Consider the following 20148-nt stretch of genomic DNA (forward strand, 5'->3'; position numbering starts at 1 on the left):
GAGAGTAATTATAGGCATGTGAAAAAAGAAAAGCGCTCCCCGAGGAACTCTTCCTCACATGCTTCCCAAGAGGCACGAGGGCCATTAAAAATTCCATGATGAAGAGGAAAAACAGCCTGGGAACAGCCAGGAGGCAATACAGCAAATTAATACACCAGCCCTCCTCAGGGAAAGCTGTGATAAAACAGGAAACACTTCTCTCTTCGCAAAATAAAATTATACCACTAATGATAACATAGTCACCACCATACACACACAAATCGTTCTAATGATGGGTGTGAAATTCCCAGTGCTGCCCAAATGCTTTGAAAGGAATTTTTCCTACTACAGATAAAATGGAACAAGAAAAAGATAAAATTTCCATTCGAAACAGTTTTTAATACACTCCTTCACCTGCCTCTTCCCTACCACCACCACTCTTCAACATTCGCCTTCCTAGGCGCCAGGCTGTGTTAAACCGCCCACTCTGCGAAGCCCACCACCCAGTTCTGACTCCCATCTCACCCATCACCCATCAACTGGACCTGGGCTGCTGCTTCCTTCCTGACCACAGGCTGGGCAGGGCCCCCACTATCTCAAAGAAATGAGAGGGGGCTCCAGAGGCTCCATCTTTCACCGTCCACATTCTCTAAAAACTACAGAGAGGTCACTTGTGCTGGCCATTCCCACAGAGGAGTGGTCGCCAAACTTTATTGGGTGTGCACCCTCATGATTAAAAAATCTGAACACTCCATATACATGTAATACAGACACAAAACAAAAATAGGTGCTGCTAGACTAACATATGTACAATTTAAAACAAAAAACCCCATACATGCAGCCCACTTTGTGTCCACTACCCTAGAAATGGTGACTAGAAAGACAGAGTGAGCTCTAATTGTCCACACTCTCTCACCTTGCTTTTGGCAACAGGCAGTCTTTCCCTAAAGCCAAGTCACCAACGCATACCCTAGACTTCTTTATGTTTCCAAGTCCAGCTACAAGCACCGCCAGCAAGAGAATGAAAATAATGATGTGGATAATGAGGTACACAAAGAAACACGAAGTTGACACCCACTCCAGCTGGGAGGGGGCTTTACAGGCGAGAGGAACCCTGATGAGAGCATGGGTACTGGGCGCAGCCCAGCTCTAGGCAGCAGAGGTAAAGGAAGGCAGGCGAATAATTCACTTCCAGCTCTGACATGCTACGGTGCCACTTACAGTCTTCCCGAAGAGTGTACATGGCCATTTTTTTTTATTTAGTGTTAAGACTAAAAGCTTGAGGACTGCTTTCCTATAAATGGAAATCTTGTGTCTTCCAAGACAACTTGAACACCACCACCTCCTCTAAGAAAACCTCCCTGCGCCTGAGGTAGGGGCCCTGCTCTGTGCTTCACGTCATTCTGGTGCACACCTTTATGCGCTTAGCACTGCCTCTTGTGACTGTCAATTTCCACACCTGCCTTTCCCATGAGAATGGGAGCTCCTTAAGGGTAGTTTCTAATCAAAGAGCCTGGCGCCCAGTAGGGAGTCAGCAAATACCAAATGAATGAATGATGAATAAATTGCATACTACCAAAGAAAAGGCCTTATAGTAGTTTATCATCATCCCCCAATTTCACACTTTCCTAATAATGCCACTTGGGATGGGTCTCTCTTCTTGAAAGACTTTCCCCATTTAAATACTACTTCTGGTGGCTGTTTATGGTACAGAGTTTACTGTTACAGCTCATAATGGGAGTTCTAATAGTATCCATGAAAGAATAATTTCTTTGTGCCCTCTGTAACCCAAATCTATGAACATATGCATTTAAGAATGTATTAGGAAGAAAAAACAATCATCAGAACCTTGGAAAGAAATTCTTTGTGCTACTAGGAATAATAAAACTCTTTTGGTTCAGCCTATTAACTGCTCTTCTGTGAACAATAACCCTGCTAGGGAATGCTACAATTAAAACCATATTTACTTTGTATGTCTCCTAACTTGAGAGTTTATATTGAGAGGTGCTAAATTCATTCTGCTATGTAGATTTAGTCTGACAAATATATACTAAGTATCTAGTTAGTGCCAGACACTGTCTGTTAGATGCTAGGGCTGTATCAGGGAAAAAGATAAGGTCCCTGCACTTCCAACTTTATATTCTAGAAGGAGGAGAGAGTGGGGGTGAGGGAAGCCCAATAAAGTCATTATTGATGGTGTTAAGGCTCTAAAAAATATATACATAATAAGTAAAGAGTGGTAGAGATGGTCCCCTTAAAGAGGATGGTCTGAGAGGTCCTCCCTGAGGAGGCGGCCCAAGCTGAGAAGAAAAGGAGCCAATCCTGGAAACTGCTCTGAGACAGTAGTTCAAGCAAAGCGAGCACATGTGAAGGTTCAGAGGTAGGAAAGGGCCGCTGTGTTTGAAGAACAAACGGGAAATCCCTGGTGCAGAGAAAGAGGAAGAAGTCTATGAAAGGGGTCTGGACCCATAGCCAGAAGTCAGATTATGCAGGACTGTTCGTGAATACTAACAGTATTAGCGGTTCCTGACAAACGAGGACCACTAATACTGTTCTGTGAAGACGGGGCTTAGAGCAGAAGAAATATAAAATATGGGCCAGAAGACTTAGGTCAGACTTGAAACTTAAATAACATACTAGTCACATGACTACAGGAAAAATAACTCGCGACTCTACCTCAGTTTCTGCATCTGTAAAACATCCATTGACCTCAAAAGGCTGTTGCAAAGACCAAACTGGAGATGACACACAAACATACTTTAAAAGGTGTTATAAAAAGGAAACTGGTGTTGCCTGGAAGCAGCAGCCACCAGAAGACAGTTACCTGCCAGAGCACTGTGCAGGGGAACACCTCCGGTGAGAAGCATCAGCAAGAACATCCAGGGAGTAAAGGGGAGAAAGCGGATTGAACTGCAAAAATAAACAGGACTGCTTTAGTAAGGTTTATATGAAACTAACCTGACCTTAAAGGATAACCTGCTACTTGATTACTTCTCCCCTTTGACCATCCCACAGACACCGCTCCGTAAGGTCGCGCACACCCAGCGGTGTGCCCCGGCGCACCTCATCTACCGCACCTCGAAAAAAGACTATTCTTTTGCAAAAACTTCTGATAAACAGTAATTACTCAAGTGGCAGAAAACAGTACGATTGACCCTTGAACAAACATAGGGGTTAGGGGCGCCAACCCCAGCACAGTCAAATATCCATGTAAAACTTTTGACTTCCCAAAAACTTAACTAATAGCCTGCTGTTGACTGGAGGCCTTGCTGATAACATAACAGTCAGTGAACACATATTTTATATGTTATATGTATTACATACTATATTCCTACCAAAAAAGCTAGGAAATTTTAAGAAAATCAAAAGAGAAAATAAATTTCAGTATTTATTTTTAAAAATCTGTGCGTAAGCGGACCTGCCCAACTCAAATCCCTGTTGTCAAAGGTCAACTGCACTTTACAACTGACATAATGGAGACATAGGCCTACTGACCATCAGCCTCTGTGGCTGAGAAGCCTAGCACGAAATTGCCTTCCACTTCCCTATCCTGGCAAATGTGTCCAGTGAAGAGCTGGTTAGCACACACCAGCAGCACAGTGTAGTGAAAACAGAATGTATTAAGAATTAGAATAACTAACATTTAGCGCCAGTCTACCACTGAGTTGCCATATATTAAAGATGATATAATTTCTGAGCTTTACTATCCTTACCTGTGAAATGGATGTATCACTGACTGTCTTAACTATTTTACAGAGTTATTATGAGGACTGAATGAAACATTGCTTTAAGTTTATAAAGCGATTTCAATTTCTCACCTATGAAACATCTGTGGACCTCAAAAGGTGGTTGCGAGGATCAAATGGGATACTATATATAAAAGTACCTCACTTTATGTTTACTAGCTTTCTTTGGGTTTTTTCCACAATAAATAAACTTCACCCAGAATTTTAGAACTAAATATATTTTAAGACTTAAAGAACTCCAAATGGTAATTTCCAAAGAACTTACAAGAACACAAACTACGGCCCTGGCTGGTGTGGCTCAGTGGGTTGAGTGATGGCCTGAGAACTGAAAGGTCATGGGTTTGACTCAAGTCGGGGCACATTCCTGGGCACATTCCTGGGCTGCCAGCCAAGTCCCCAGTTGGGGGCATGTGAGAGGCAACTGATCGGGATGTTTCTTGCCCTCTCTTTCTCCCTCCCTTCCCCTCTCTCTATATATAAAATCTTTAAGAAAAAAATTTAAAAAGAATACAAACTACAGAACTGTTCTCTGTGTCAGAGGTTCCAGCCATAGCTCTATGAGCTCTATAACTTTGGACAAATAGTTTAAACCTCATCTCTAATTAACAGATCTGGACAGGGTGACCCTTAAGGGTCCCCCTCTGCCTTATGTCCTCCAATGCAAACATGATGAGCACTCTAACTCAGAGCTCCCCCAAATGCAGTCTCTGCCTGCCACCTGCTACTTTTATATCAATTATTATTACACAGCCTTGTCCTTACTCTAGTTCTGTGAAATAACGAGTTCGCTATAATGATTACATTTATGTTATAACTGATCACCAGGATAAAGGAACCTCTTTCCCTTCTAAAACCCAAAGGGTCAAACATAAAGGAACACTAGCCACTGTCAGTAATTTTTCAATTATGACCCTTACAAAGGACTCAACGTGCCAAGGGCTCCCTCAGGGGCTTGCTAGGGACAAGACTAAGAGAACAAGACTTCGAGTCCTTGACCCCACTTCACCCAAAGCAGCTCTTCCTCCTTCTGTTTCATACGCGTAGGCTTCAACATTTACTTCTCAGCACAAGACTCTGATGTTGAAGTAAACCATAGCAGATGAGGTTCATTCTGATTTCTCATTGCAAAGTTCAAAACTAAAATAAAAATGGGGTTCCCATGAAATATGTGTTATAAGTAATACACTAAAGATCACAGCTGCACCTAACAAGGGGAATTAGCTATAGTTCTTATCAGTGAATATCTATTCTTGAGAAACAGTCCTCCAAGAAAATCAGAATAACATAGAGAATAGGAACCTTACCTCATGTGCACAAGCAGAAATGTGAGGAAAATCAGAAGCCAACACTTTATTCTTTCTAAAGAGAAGGAAACCAAATGATAAAATAAAGATAACAAAGAAAAGACCTTACCTGATTTCGTTCCCTTTTCCCAGCTGATGGTAACCAGAAACTAGAGAGAGGAAGAGAATAACAGTAAAGAAAACAATAAAAGAAGTGGTAGGAAAATTATAGAGAGGAGGAGAACATATAAAGATCTTGGCATAATGAAGTGAATACAAAGAAAGAAACGGGAAAAGATGGAGCTGAAGGAGAAAAGGAAAGAGATGTTAAATGTGTATGAACCTTTTTTGCAGTAAATAACTCTTTGAAGGAAAAAGCCTTGTAACAGAATGTAAAAGACCAGACACTCTACCAATACACCGAAAATTACACCAATGCTATCTCAGCTGTGCAGTGACAAAAGGATCTCCAATTCAACAAGGGCATAAACCACACACACATCTTGCCTATTTTGTAAATTGAAACTTTGCCCAGGCTGGATAGGTATCGGATCGTAACTGGGTACTGACCATGACGTGTGCAGTGGATATCAAAAAGCCAATCATGTTAGGGGACCAGGCTATCACAGGAAAGGGCGGAATGATTTCCCCATAGCTACGAACAGGCTTCTTAGTTGTACTCATCACAGTAGTTAGCACAGAAAGCTATTTTTCTAGATAGAAGTCGGAAAATGGGAAGAGAATAAAAGAGAATGTAGAGGCAATCAGCCATTGTGGACCAAAAAAAAATTAAGAGAAAAAAAAATGAGTTTAAATATAACATCTTTATTAGGGGCCACTTTTATAATACAGCACCTATAAATATAAAAAGCAACAAAATAAAAACTACTTTAGAAAGGAAAAAATAATCACTCTCCAAGGTTGAGGGTATTAGCCACGTTGACTGTTATAAAGTGCAAATCTTTAAGATCTCCTCTTTCAGCTCTGAAGTCAGGTTTCTAGGTTCCTTTATAACACTTTCCTCTGCCTCCTTCTCCTAGGGACAGACTAGAATAGCCAGTAAAGACATGAGCACTTACTCTTTGTGTCGAGAGTCACTGATGATGTGGCCTATCCTCTCAGAACCCAAAGTACTTATGCTGGTCTCCTGAAAAGACAAGGAAGGCAAGAGTGTCATCTAACCACAGAAACAAACATATAAAGCACAACCTGTCAATCAAGCTCACACTTTCCCATAACTGTACCAGCAATTTCAAAGGGACTTGACAAATGTCAATCTTAAAATCCAACAGCAACTACATTTCTTTTTATAGGAATCTAACTTAGAAGTATTTCATGTTACCCTAGACTTATTCTTCTCTAGTTCCAAAAAAGTCATTATAAACATTGTTTACTATATATAGTATTTTATTAATAGTAATACCTCCTGGAGTTACAAAAGTACATAGAAATAAAAATACTTTTTTAAAAAATCCAACAGCAGCTGACTGTTACCAAGCTAGCAGCACCTCAAGCTCCCACAGATCATCTGATTACAGCCCAAGCAGCCTTCATAGCGAAACATTTACAGAGTCCTCACTGGTAACACCAAACTACCTACTGAGTAAATATATACACGTCAAAGAACTTCTGCAACTTATAAAAACTGTCGCCCTGCCCTTTGTTAAATGTCATCTTAAGTAGAAGTTTGTATAAATTAGTTCTTAAATTTGGGGTTCTAAAGACTGCAATATGCAATGTTACCATCACACTATAAACAATTCCGAAACTAATCATCTCCAAAAAATTGGAAAATGACAGAAGGCACTCACCCTCCACGTGCTGTGAGCACATTTACAATGAATATCCCAGTACCTGGCGAAGCATACCAACAGTATGCAACTAAGAGTTATGCACAATATGAGTAAGCATTAGGGTGAGAGAGCATAAGTCACAGCCGTGAATATCAAGAATGTCAAGCCTGTGACTCAAACATATTTGTTTCTGGGTAAATATTATTATCTGCTTTCATTTATGTGTAATTAGCTTAAACACTAGGATACACATTTTAACAGAACTGGCTATAGAAAAATTAATTTGAGGTCAGAATTCTGGGTGGGAGTGGAACTAAACGAAAAGGTTTCACATACTGTATTCTTCATATTCTTCATCCCTTATGCCTATGCCTCCTGGTCACAGACAAAGCCATGGTAGTGGGGCCAAGGGAAAAGATGGGTGAAAAATGAGCTATTTGTTACAGCAGAAAAATTACTAACTTAAAGTGCCGTAATGTTTAAATTTACAGTTTATTACTGTGTAAATTACAAGCAGTACTTTGCGTAATTAGCAGCTCGCTGGCAGGGAGCTGTGAATGAAACTCATTATTTATGATTACAATTTAGAAAAAGAGAAGAGGGATGGGGAGGGGGGAGAAAGGGGGACAGAACAGTGACCTCTGCTAAAAATGACAAATATCTCTTTAAGGTGATGAAGATGAATTAAACAAGTAAATATTACTCTATTCATCTGAAATCCTTAGAGAGGTCCAACAGGCCCTAGTTTTCTTCCAGGCAAACTAAAGGGAGCCTTCAACATGAGATGATTTACTCCCACGGAAGTGGAAGTCTCTTATTTTATAGGAGCCAAAACAAAGTAAAGTAGGAGGTAGGAAAATACTGTCTGTCAAACTTAACAAATAAAGAGAAAAAAAACCAAACCATTTCTGTCACCTGCTCACAACCTCCTGCTTCCTTCCACCCCATGTACTCACTTCTACCCACTGGCTATCAAGAGTAAGCACCCAGAAGAGCAAAAGCAGCGTTTTATTGTCGGGAAAATGAGTGATCCAAAAGAAAAAGGTATCATTCTTCCGATAATCAAATGTCTTTCTAATTAGACATTTGAAATTGAATTTAAAGATAAAAAGAATCTAAGTTCATCTCATAAATAAACAGCCTCATTTCTTTTGCATGACTAAAACTGCAAAAAAACAGCTCTCTAATTAAATTATAAATTAGTAGCTCTCTGACGGCAGCCCGACTGTGGCTCTGACCACTATACATCCAGCTTGGCACCGAGCCTGCCACGCGGTAGGCGTTCCAAATGCTTACTGAGGAAACAAACCAATTAATACTCTAAAATGCTCTCCCTTCCTCACTCTTTGCCCACCACCATCTTCTTTGACTGAGTATGAGCCCCATTCTCAACTTATATTCAATCTCAAAGCTAAAGTAAACCATAAATAATTTTTAAAATTTAAATAAAACAATAAAAAAGAGAAATAGACAAGGGTTCAATTCTCTACTCTGCCACTTCTATCTGGATAACATCAGACATTACTGAACTTCTCTGAACCCAAGTTTTTCTCACCTGCTAAAGGGGAATAGCACCATTTTTACAAGGTTGTTGGGAGAATTAAATGAACTGAGCGCCTAGCACAATCCTTGGAAAAGGCAGAACTGAGTTATACATTCCTCCCTCATGGCCAGTGAGGGGGTTTTGAAATTTGACAAGATTTTTCCCCAGTTTTTTTCTTTCTTAACAATTCTGGAATAAAAGGCCAAAGACAAAAGAAGCATCCATGAATTCAGAAGGAGTCATAAAGAAGCCAGGAGTATTTTAACTTATATAATAACAACATAAGATTAATCAAAAGAATAGAAGAGACAAGAGATCAGACCTGAAGATTTATAGACAATAGATACTGTCATGACAGTGTTTGCTTTGTCAGAACTTCTGCATGAATTAAACTTTATCCTTTATGCATGTATCCATTCTTAAGAATGTATTCCAGCAAATATTTAAGCAAAATATTCCAGCTGGCATAATTAACTTCAGGGTGTTCTGCAGCACCTCTGATTATCAAGAAGGTACACAAATCCCATAGGAAACATCATCCTCCCACTGAGCTTGCTCAGCAATAAGAGCTATCACCTTCCCAACAAGCCTTCTTCGCCCCTTTCTGAGGCATCGAGCTGCAGCTCCAGGCAGACGATTCAAGCGAGCATGGTACCCTAAAAAACAAAAAGACCTAAGTAACTGAATGCAGAAGATTCCTTAGCAATGTCATGCTTCTAGTATCGCAGATGCCTTATCACCCAGGATCTACTAGACTGACCCTTAAACTAGTATCACTGGCTATTTGTCAAAGATTTATTATTCCTGTATTTTTGTCATCAGCAGTATTATATCAGGCATGTCATTTACCTTTGACCTAGGCATTCTCATCTATAAAAGAAGGATAACCACTTGCTTAGTCCTTCTTATAGGGGTGTTTTGAAACCAAATTAAATAGTACATGGAAGGTACTAATAAACTGAAAAAAACTAGACAAATATAAGATATAATCGAGAATTTGTAATTATAAGTTAAAGGCTACTCATTAGTCAAAATGATTCTAATTCATGAAATAATGGTAAAAATAGCCTGCATAATCTAATTCCATTTTCCCAACTGCTTTATGCATTCTACACGCAGAACAGACAACTGGGAAAACCACACCAAAATGTTATCAATGGCAGTGTCTCTGGGTGCAGGTCATTTTCAGTTTCTTCTTTTTCCTATTCTTGCTTATTTGTGTGTATTTTAACTATTCCATAAAGAGCTTTTAGACATGGTCAATGAAATGTTCAATAAACGTTATTAATGTAGCAAACAATGTGCCTCAGTAGAGTAGTCTTTAGAGAAGTCTTTCAACTTCTTTGAGAAGGGCTTTCAATCACCCAAATTCATCATAATGAAACGTTATTAAAGTTTACAGCTCTGGGTGAAATTCTGACCACCAACAGATGTTTAACAAATACTTGATAACTGACTAACTGGATACTAATTGATTACTGAGAATCCTGTAAATTTATAGAGCTAAAAGAAATTTCTGAAACAGTTTTGTTCAATGTCACAGTATCTTAAATGACCCTGACAACCCAGGGAAATTAAGTGACTGTCATAGTCAGAACTAGAGAGAAAGACACCCCCAGAGAGTATTATCACATTTCCTTCTCCCTGTCCTAGGCTCTTTCCACTCCACCTGGCTGTATCATTATTGAAGGAAAAGCAAAGGGAAGAGATATATATTTGCGTTGAAGTCCACCATAACAGAATTATTAAAATTATTTCTTTAAGATTTTATTTATTTTTTGAGAGAAAGGGTAAGGGAGGGAGAAAGAGAGAGAGAGAGAGAGAGAGAGAGAGAAAGAAACATCAATCAGCTGACTCTCACACAACCCCACTTGGGGACCTGGCCCTCAACCCAAGGCATGTGCCCTGACCGGGAACCGAACCTATGGCCTTTTGGTTCGCAGGCCGCTGCTCAACCCACTGAGCCACACCAGCCAGGGCATTATTAAAATTACTTAAAGAATATTTTTAAATCATCCATTCAAAACATCCACTGTAACTTGTATATGAATGTGCTTACTGAAATCTGTCCCCTTCCCAGATCCAATGCTTCAGGCTTCCAGGAAGCACTCAAAAGCCCATCAGTCACAGAAGGATAAACAGCCGTGGCAGGCTTCCACATCTGGCACAAATGGCAATGGCAAGCTAAAGGAGTGTCCTGCTAATATATATCCCAAGAGTCTCCAAGGACTGATTTAGGAGAGAACCTCAAGTGTTGAGACTCACCCTTGAATCCTCAAGAAAATTCCCACGACTAGCTCCACGGTTCAGATAGTGCGTGCTTAGAGGAAGAAGAACATGTGTACCATGGGGTGGTTCTCCCCGCAGAAAACCGTGGAAATGTGAAGTGTATTTTGGTCTCCTTAGAACTTACCTCTTTGAGCTGGCCGAGAAGGTAAAAGGAACGTGGAATCTGAAAGTTTATCCAGGCCAGAATCCATCCTTTCTACTTCAGAGCAATGATCAGGAGCCCACTTGGGCAGAAGGTTAGGGACAGTGAATCCTGGGACACATTCTCCTTCATAGAACCAATCACTCTGCTCGTCATCCCCTAAAGAAAGAGATCATTTTCATAAGCTGGAATTTTAACATGCTCTGTCAAAAACCACATGGGAGGATGACTTCTCAGTGCTATGGGCTTAAGTATACTTTTAAATAAAGTCAAAGTACAAAAAATTGTTTTGATCCTTCTTCTCGATCTGTATTATGATGGAAACTGGACACTAAACTACTTTCACATAAATTTCATAATGTGTTATGCTGGACTGCTTTTAATAGTACAAAACTAAAGCTACCACTCACTAAGCCCTTGCCACCTACCAGGATCCATGCTAAAAATCTATAAATACATTATCTCTTCTAAACCTTACACTAGCTCTAGCTTACAAATGAGGCAGCTAAAGCCCAAAGAAGTCAAGGTCAAGATAGTATATGATGAAGCCAGGATTTGAACTCAAAGCCTGATTAACTCCAAAGCCTTTACCACAAAAATAAACTGCTTCCCATATACCATCCTCAGCAGTATAAATGAACTTAGGGATTCAAAGCCCACAAATGGTTCTCAGCTCAAAACTGGCTGATCCTGGGCAGATTTCGTACTATATTTGCATTTTTCATAATAGGTAAATAAAGAATGTATATTCATACCTTGTTTTTTCCTCGGTACCTCACTGATAGGACAGAAAATCATCTTGACCCTAGCAATACAAGCTACTAGGAAAAAACTAATCATAGAAAAATAATATAATCCCCCACAGTTGATGTCAAGAAGTTATATCATTTGCCCAAGGCCATACTCTTCAATAATGACAAAGTCAAGACTAGACCCATATATCCAGTCTCCTGGTTCAAACTTCTTTCTATTGGCTGAAATGATAGCATCTCAGTTTCCAATAGTTTATTCCTGCCAAAAAAGAGTAAGATGGGTAACTTTAGGTCTGCCACCACCACCCCTCTTTCCAAATAGCAAGGATGATGGAAATTCTTACAAGAACATCTAGAGCGCTCATCATGCATTCACTCTTCAATGTGTACTGGATCCCAGGGAAGCTGTTTGGGACATGCTGATCTCATGAAGTATTAGATTCATGGGCTACTAACACCCAGGAAAATGACAGCTCTTAAATCACTGTGGAGATCACTACACGGGGAAATTAAAGCTGCATCCTGGTGAACAGTAGCAGATACTGCCACCAAACAGGTTAAAGTGTTCCCTTAAAAAAGGCACACCACCAGCAGCTGTTTTCTCTTAGACAGTGGTTCTCAACCTTTAGTGTGCATCAGAGGACAAGGGGGGCTGTTAAAACACAGACTACTGGGCCCCAGCCCCAAAGTTTCTGAGTCCGTTTTGGGCAGGACCACAAATTTGCATTTCTGATGAGTTCCCTAGGGATGCTAAGCTAGTCTGGGAAACCACCATTTGAGAACCACCACTCTAAAAGCATCGCATCAAACCATGTACGCAGATGAATTAAAGACAGGTGTTAGAATTAGTTTCTCTATATTTCAATATATTAATTCCTTTCTTATTAATAAGCATTCTTTAGGCCATTTATTAAAATAATATATTGAGCCAGACCGTGTTTTCTGATGACAAATGGCAAGCTATCATGGAAGGTTTTTGGTTCTCAAGCATTCACTCAAGATTTTTGATAATATGAAAAGAGACTCACTGAACTGGAAGCAACCTTGTGAGATCATCTAGACCCGCAGTCTTCAGCCTGGGTGCACGAGGGCGCCTGATGCAGGAGCTCCTCAAAAGAGCGCTGCCAGAGAATAAGGAAGAGGCTCAGTGGGCCAGGCTCCCGACGCATCGCTCCCTCGGGCTCTTGTCTTAACCAGAGTCAGTTTAGCTGTTTTACAATTTGAGGTTCTATGTACAGTTCTGTTGGAGGGGAAAAAAGGATAATTTTCCCCTTCAACTGGGCTTCCCAATAATTATTTACTATGAGTTCACTCCATGCCAGGCAATGTGTTACCTACTGTGGTTGCAAATAACTATTTTTACTTCCCTGACTTTGAAAAGCTTCAATGGAAAAGACACTCATCTACAAACAACGACGTGGTATGGCAAGTGGTAAGAAAGCAACAAGTACAGGGAAAGGAAAGAGTAGGGGTTCTGGGAGATGGTGCCTACAGGGAGAGCATCCTTCGGAGCCCCTTCAGGAAACACATGCACACTGAAATGGGGTGACTGAGACTTCAGTGAAGTGACTACTAACAACGGTACAGACAGCACTGAGGGAAAGAAACCAGTAAGGGCTGGGGAAGCCCCCAGCAGCCAGCACAGCAAGGAGTCTTTGCCATCACTAAGCCTGAAGTAGCTCGGGAAAGCGTGGGTGTCAGAGCCCAGAGTGCGAGCTGGGGCTATAGGAGAAGGCTGCCCAACAAGAGCAGTGGCCTTCAGCAGCAGAACGCAGCCACGGCCAAGCAGCAGTGCACAGGAGGGTGCACAGGGAACGCGGGACTCCGAGGTGGTGGACTGCGTTTCCTCCTCACCACCCCCACCCTGTGACAGAGTGAGACGCCCAGGCCCTCGGCCACAGGATTCCTCAGGGCCCTCCCCTCAAGGCAGAGTGCAATTTCTCACCCCGCAGCACCGGCCTTGGTCATTTGACTTGCTTTAGGTAGTAGAATATTAACAAATGGTTCAAGCAAGAACTTTAAATGTTTGTGCATGGTCTGGCTTGGTCACATGGCATTCACGTCCTCTGGCATAATAAGTCCCTGAGACACATAGCCAGTGCTTCTTTAGCCTAGTACCCAGAATAAGATGCACTGAGTAGATACAAAACCTAACTGCAAGTCTGGACACCAACTGAGCCAGATCAACTGAACCTCAGGTGACCCCCTGGCCCCACAGTAAGAAATAAAAGTGAAAAACCACTGAAATTTTAGGGTTGTGAAACAGCATTATCATAATAAAAACTTGACTATTATACCCAATCTCATTCACCTCACTCCCTCCCTCCATTCTTCCGCTCATGCCTCCTACTGCTCAAACCCATGAGGGTAAGAAAACCTACTGATGTAGCCCATACATAAGCCCTGGAGAGGCAAAAGGAGACACGTGTGTTTGTGGAGGAGCAGCCATTCAAGGAAAAGTGAGGATGAGATTTCAGGCAGAGACCAGTATAAACAAAGACATGGAAGCAGGAAATAACAGTGCTTTGTGCTAAGAACTCTAAGCCTCTAAAATATCACCAGAATGTGTGAAATTGAGGAACAGAAGAAAAGAAAGGCGGGGCTATAGAATACTCCACAATCTTTCATGACAAACCAAGGATTCCTCATCAGTGGAAAGGTTTTCCAAAGGCCCAAAACAATTTGTTGTAATAGGCCCACACTTTCTTGCACCTCTGCATAATTACGCATCATAGCCTTTTAAGAGATGTATGATGATACTTCCATAGCATCGCAGTAAAAGCCTAGAAAAAGAGTAATTCTGAACAGTATGCACCAGCTCATTCATGGAAAGACAACTACTTTCTCAGTACAAGATAAAAAAAATCAAGACCCTGGCTAGAACCTACGAGGGAAAACACACACACACAACCTCAAATGCCACGTAACTCCCTCAGAAGCAGAAAGGAACAGAAATGTGCTCACAACCGCCACACAGGAGGAAGCCTAACAGCCCCATCCATGCCCACGACTCTGCGGCCCAGGGGAGATCCCCCGCCCACGGCCTCTCCAAAATCAGGACTTGGACCCGAGTCTCACAGTGCCAGGACCCCTTCAGTGACCAGGGAGCCTATCTGTATCAATCGAGACATGTAGCCACCATGCTTCTGCCCTTCAATCACTTGACCCTTGGGGAAAAATCATTCGATTTCAGAGCTAGAAGGGACTTTAGAGATCTACAGATCCCTTATTTAGAGGAAGAAAACTAGCCCAAAGGAGCTATATGAAATCCTTATTTGTGCACGGATGTATAGTGTGGCCCTAAGCAAGTATACAGGACAAGAACAAAGTTTCAAATTACTGTTTAGGTAGTAAAAATAAAGAACTTCTAGTTAACACACACCAGTTTTATTCACAGTGTTCTATGCTAAACTGCAGGAGTTTTAACTTTACAAAGATGTTTTCTCTAACATATTCGCCCAGAACACTGTGACCATTTATAATTAAGATTATAAAAATAACAGCCGGAAAAAAGAGTAATACATGAGGGTATTTTTGGGTTCTAGTAAAGAGCAACTTCCCAAAGTCCCATCCTTGACACAATAACCCCTGGATCAATGATTCTCAAAGTCTGAGCTATCTGCATAAAAAACACAGCACGTGCTTGTGAAAAATGCAGATTCCAAGGGCAAACTCTCAACCTACTTGATGTCTAGGAGTTCAGGAATTTGCAGTTTTAACAGTTCCCCAGACAGCTCCTATATGCCCTAAAGTTTGAGAACCACTGCTATAGACAACCGTCATATTCTCAGTGACTCCCTCCTATAACCATTAAAACCTCCCTAAAGCTGGGATCAAGATTACCTTGCCGTCCTTCATCATTTGTAAAGAGCCCTGGGTCACTGCTGCTACACACACTGCTGGTTTCACTGAAAGAAAAAAGAGTAAAACAAAGACAACACATCAGCTCCAGTCAAATACAAAGCACTGGCCATTCTTCTGGTTTTCAAATCAAAAGTTTCCCTAATTTCATTAGTCAATCAAAAATACAAATTTCATGGTTAGGCCACAGGGGAAAGTTTATTAAGAAGAGAAGAATTCTAAAACTTTTATAAATAAAAATCTAATAAATAAATTTAAAAATAAATACAAATCTATTTCAAAGTACCTTTAAAAATATTTAAAGTCACTTTGTTAGTTTAGCATTAGAAAGTTATTTATTAAGGCTCATAGAAATAACCTCAACTTTTTTTGTATATTAAACAACATAAATTTACAAATTTACCAACTTTATTTTAAAATTTTATCAACTATCAGTTTTAAATAAAGCTATCCAACTTTAAGACATCTAGCATCTCTCAAGTTTTTTGTTCACCACCCTCGCCCCCCCCCCCGCATTTACAAAACAGCAAACAAACGAAAATCCATGAACAGGGAAAAAAATCATTATGACAAGTTATATTTTCTAAATTTATTGTCTTCCTTCACATCAAGCATATACAATAAAACTCTTTCATAAAGGAAAATACAAAAATATAAAAACAAACTCCATTTGAACTCATTGAAATAAAACTTTTGCCCCATAGAATCCTTTCCAGCAAGTTTCATTTTCTGAGCTATTGCTAACAACTGATCGTGCTTCTTCTCAGGCTGTTTTTCTTTCACATAACCATCAAGTATGATTTATCCTGTTCAAGAAAAATTCTCTATTCTCTATACTATTAGCTGTTTCCTTGACTGGGAATGTTTCCTTCCAAGCTATTTCCTTTTTTTCACCTGTTCTAGAAGATGGAAGAAGCCAAAGCAATGAAGAAACATTCTCACCATGCTGCATAAGGCTTGGCAAAATCCCAACCTACATTTCTACTCAAAAATCTGAAAATATTTTGTATTTTGCAATACGTCCAAATATCTTGCCAATACTAAATCCTAAAACTGTTGGTTAAATTAAGTAGCAATGCTATACTCACTTAAGCTTGTCTCTGAATAGCAGATCCAAGAGCTCTGTTGAAGCAATAGCCAATAAAACCAGTTTTTTTAAAGGTTCTTTCATTTTATTTTCTTCTGTACTTACATATACGTGGGAATAGTCTCAGGTGTCGTTATAAGAAATCTTACAAAACTACTCCCCTGGATTCTGATGGATCTAAAATCTTCAAAGGGCTCTGCAGTGATATCCAGAAGGCGTCCTCCCAGGCTACTGTGTTCTTCCTACTCGTGAGTTCGCAGAGCTGTGCCTGCTGAACTTAATGACTTTGTTTCTGTGTTTTCAGCAACTTCCTAAGCACATTATTGGTCCAACTCCAGTGAGTTTTAACTACACATCCTCTCATATTACTATTTTATTATTCTCATCTCACCTCAAAGATAAAGCTAATTTTATATTTTCAACTCCTCTTAATTTTATATTTTCAACTCCTCTTGATGCAAAGGAGGGCTTAAAAAGCACATTAGGCCATGGGACAGATATTCTACTCTACTATCGTGTTATATTCTTTATTGGCTAGCAGTCTCGCTGAGATTTAGGGGTTAGCAAACAACAGCCAGCTACCTATTTTTATATGGCCTGTGAGCTAAGAATGGTTTTCAGTTTTAAATCCCTGGGCAGGGAGGAGGAGCGCTGTTGGGCAGGGCGGGGGCCGGGGGGCGGGTGAAATAAAAAGAAAAATATTCTGTGGCATGTGGAAATGATATGAAATCCAAATTTCAGTGTCCATAAATAAAGTTTTACTGAAATACAGCCACATTCATTCATTTATATATTCTCCATGTCTTCTCTTGCACAATAAATGCAAAGTTGAGTATTGCAAAAGAGAACACACTGCCCAAAAGCCCTAAAATATTTACTACCTGGCTCTTCAGAGGAAATTTGCTGATCCCTGATCTACATGTATTACACATTCTACCCTGCAATGTCTATGGTCCCCTCTGTTTGAATATTTCCAATTAAAAAATTAAAACTGTTGCTTTATTATAAAGTCTTATCAATTCTTATCCCCATTCATTTCCAGCTACTGGTAGGCATTACAAGATACAGAGCAAACTTGATCTTTTTTTCGCATGGATTCCATTCTCTCCTCATATTGTAAATAAAAGGGGCAAGCTCAAAGAAATCTGCTGAATCAAGAAGGGTGTTGGTAACCTAAACCCTTCCCATCAATGTACATTTTCTATTTTTGTCAATGGCATTTAAGGAGACCCACTGTTCTTGAAAGAACTTCTTGGACTACTCTCTTCTATAAATTTCTATATATAGTTAATTAGAGTAATGGTAATGATATCACAGAACTATCATTGAGGTTTTAAGATTATGATCAAAGGAAATACATATTTTCTTCAAGAAAATGATTTATATCTTAGAGAACTCTTAGTTAAAAGTATCATCATTCTTACCAGTATCTGGAAATGACTATTTCATCTGATAGCACCTGCTGATTCTATCACTCAGAAGAACTTGCACTGTAGAAATCTAATGATATGTATGAAATTGTTAACATAATTTACCAAAAGGAAAAATAGCAGAAACTCATGGCATGTTTGCACATAAACACCATGATATAGCATGCAAAATATGGTGCTACCTATAAAGTAGAACCAAATTATTTCCCCTTCTAAGTTATAGGCCAAAGTTGTCCAGTGCTGTGGCCTTCCTTCATTTCTGGCTCAGAGATTATGATTTTCAAATAAAATCATCTCCAAAGCAGACATACAGATGGGCAATAAACATATGAAGAGTCCTGGTTGGTGTGGCTCAGTGGATTGAGTGCCAGCTTGCGAACCAAAGAGTCTCCGATTCAATTCCCAGTCAGGGCACATGCCTGGGTTGTGGGCCAAGTCCCCAGCAGGGAGCATGTGACAAGCAACCACACATTGATGTTTCTCTCCCTCTCTTTCTGCCTCCCTTCCCCTCTCTCTAAAAATAAATAAAATCTTTTTTAAAAAATGAAAAGATGCTCAATATCACTAATCATCAGAGATATGCAAATTAAAACCACAATGAGGTATCACCTCACACCTGTCATAATGGCTATCATCAATAAATCAACAAAAAAGTGTTGGCTAGGATGTAGAGAAAAGGGAACCCCCACGCACCGTTAGTAGGGATAAAGACTGGTGCAGCCACTGTGTAACAGCAGTATGGCGGTTCCTCAAAAAATTAACAATGGAACTGTCTTATGACGCAGCAATTCCACTTCTGGGAACATATCTGAAGAAAGCCAAAACACTAATTTGAAAATACATGCACCCCTATGTTCACTGCAGTGCTATTTACAATAGCCAAGCTATGGAAGCAACCCAAGTGCCTATCAATAGACTAGTGTATAAAAAAGCCGTAGCACATATATACAATGGAATATTATTCAGATATAAAAAAAGAATAAAACCTTATCATTTGAGACAGCAGGGATGGACCTAGAGGGTATTAGATTAAGTGAATTCAGTCAAAGACAAATACCATACAATTTTTCACTTACACGAAGAATCTAAAAAACAACATAAACAAAACAGAAACAGCCTCATAGATACAGAGAACATACTAATGGTTGTTAAAGGGGAGGGCGTTGAGGGACTGCGTGAATAAGGTGAAGGGAGTAAGAAGCACCGATTGGTAGTTATAAAATAGTCATGGGAATGTCAAGAACAACATAGGGAATGTGATCAGTGAGACTGTAATAACCATGTAGGGTGCCAGGTGGGTACTGGCAATATCAAGGGGGATACTTTGCAAAGTAGATGACTGTCTAGCCACTATGCTGTACACCCAAAACTAATAAAAATAAAACTGAATGTAAACTGTACTTAAAAAAATAAAAATCAGATTAGTAGGATTTTAGTAATGATTTAATCAAGTGTAAAATGTTAATTTGGCTAATTAAACAGTGTTTAATATTCTGCTAAAAATGGGCTCCTATCTTTTCAGTGAAGTCAATTTTCTTTTAGCATCTTTGTAGATCACAAGGTCAAAACAGTCAACAGATGCCAGGCCCCTAAATATATCTCCTATTCCAAAACCTTCAAATTTGTTTACTTTTCTTTGCGCTGAGCCTTTTTACTAGACAAGAAAAAGAAGCTCTGATTTTTATTTTTGTAAGGAAAAAAACGTGATCCTACCTCTAGTGTCCACGTCAACTGTGGTCCTCTGAAGCTCAGTCAGGAAGACAGAAACTCAGCCTTTATTAATCTTCAGGAAAACTAACAAGACAGAGCCCACAAAACTAGCGGGTAATGAAACTGCATCTTTTCCTAAAATGGCAGCAACTCCTGGAGGCATCAGCGCCTCCCGGTTTTGCCAGGGGAGCTCTTCTGTGCTTCTTGTTTTTACTTGACTCTAATCCATAAATAGTTTACATACAAAAATCTTCCTAGAATATTTCTAAAATATTTTGGAGCACAAAGGTATTAAACCTACAAACAATTTATATATCAAAAAATTCAATCCCAAATCAATAAAAAGTCTCTAGCAGGAAAATGAGGAGGAAGGATTCCTCCCACTATTTCTCCTAAACTTCCACTCACTCACTTCGTATTTATTATTTACCATATACTAGACCCTGCAATAACCAGCACTAAAACTAAAAAAAGAAACAAGTCAATCACAATTTAAATGCATGCATTTTATTAAAAACTTAGTCTATGCTATG

General features: G+C 39.8%; 1 protein-coding gene across 2 annotated transcripts in view; it reads right to left on the bottom strand.

Annotated features, from left to right (window-relative positions):
- GPATCH2L (G-patch domain containing 2 like) overlaps window positions 1-20148 on the bottom strand; it is a 56176-nt gene that overhangs the window by 20515 nt on the left and 15513 nt on the right. The window contains exons 3-8 of one of the 2 annotated variants that reach the window (XM_054567234.1): window positions 15371-15435; window positions 10758-10934; window positions 8921-9000; window positions 6088-6155; window positions 5030-5084; window positions 2804-2889 (exon numbers count right to left, since the gene is read on the bottom strand). In XM_054567234.1, coding sequence (XP_054423209.1) covers window positions 2804-2889; window positions 5030-5084; window positions 6088-6155; window positions 8921-9000; window positions 10758-10934; window positions 15371-15435 — 531 coding nt within the window. Of the gene's footprint in view, window positions 1-2803; window positions 2890-5029; window positions 5085-5138; window positions 5179-6087; window positions 6156-8920; window positions 9001-10757; window positions 10935-15370; window positions 15436-20148 lie in introns of both variants that reach the window. The other variant, XM_054567235.1, reaches the window with a different exon arrangement.

The sequence above is a fragment of the Pteronotus mesoamericanus genome, unplaced genomic scaffold (assembly GCF_021234165.1).
Source record: "Pteronotus mesoamericanus isolate MK-2021 breed Mesoamerican mustached bat unplaced genomic scaffold, CSHL_Meso_final contig_182, whole genome shotgun sequence".
In the NCBI taxonomy this organism is placed as follows: domain Eukaryota; kingdom Metazoa; phylum Chordata; class Mammalia; order Chiroptera; family Mormoopidae; genus Pteronotus; species Pteronotus mesoamericanus.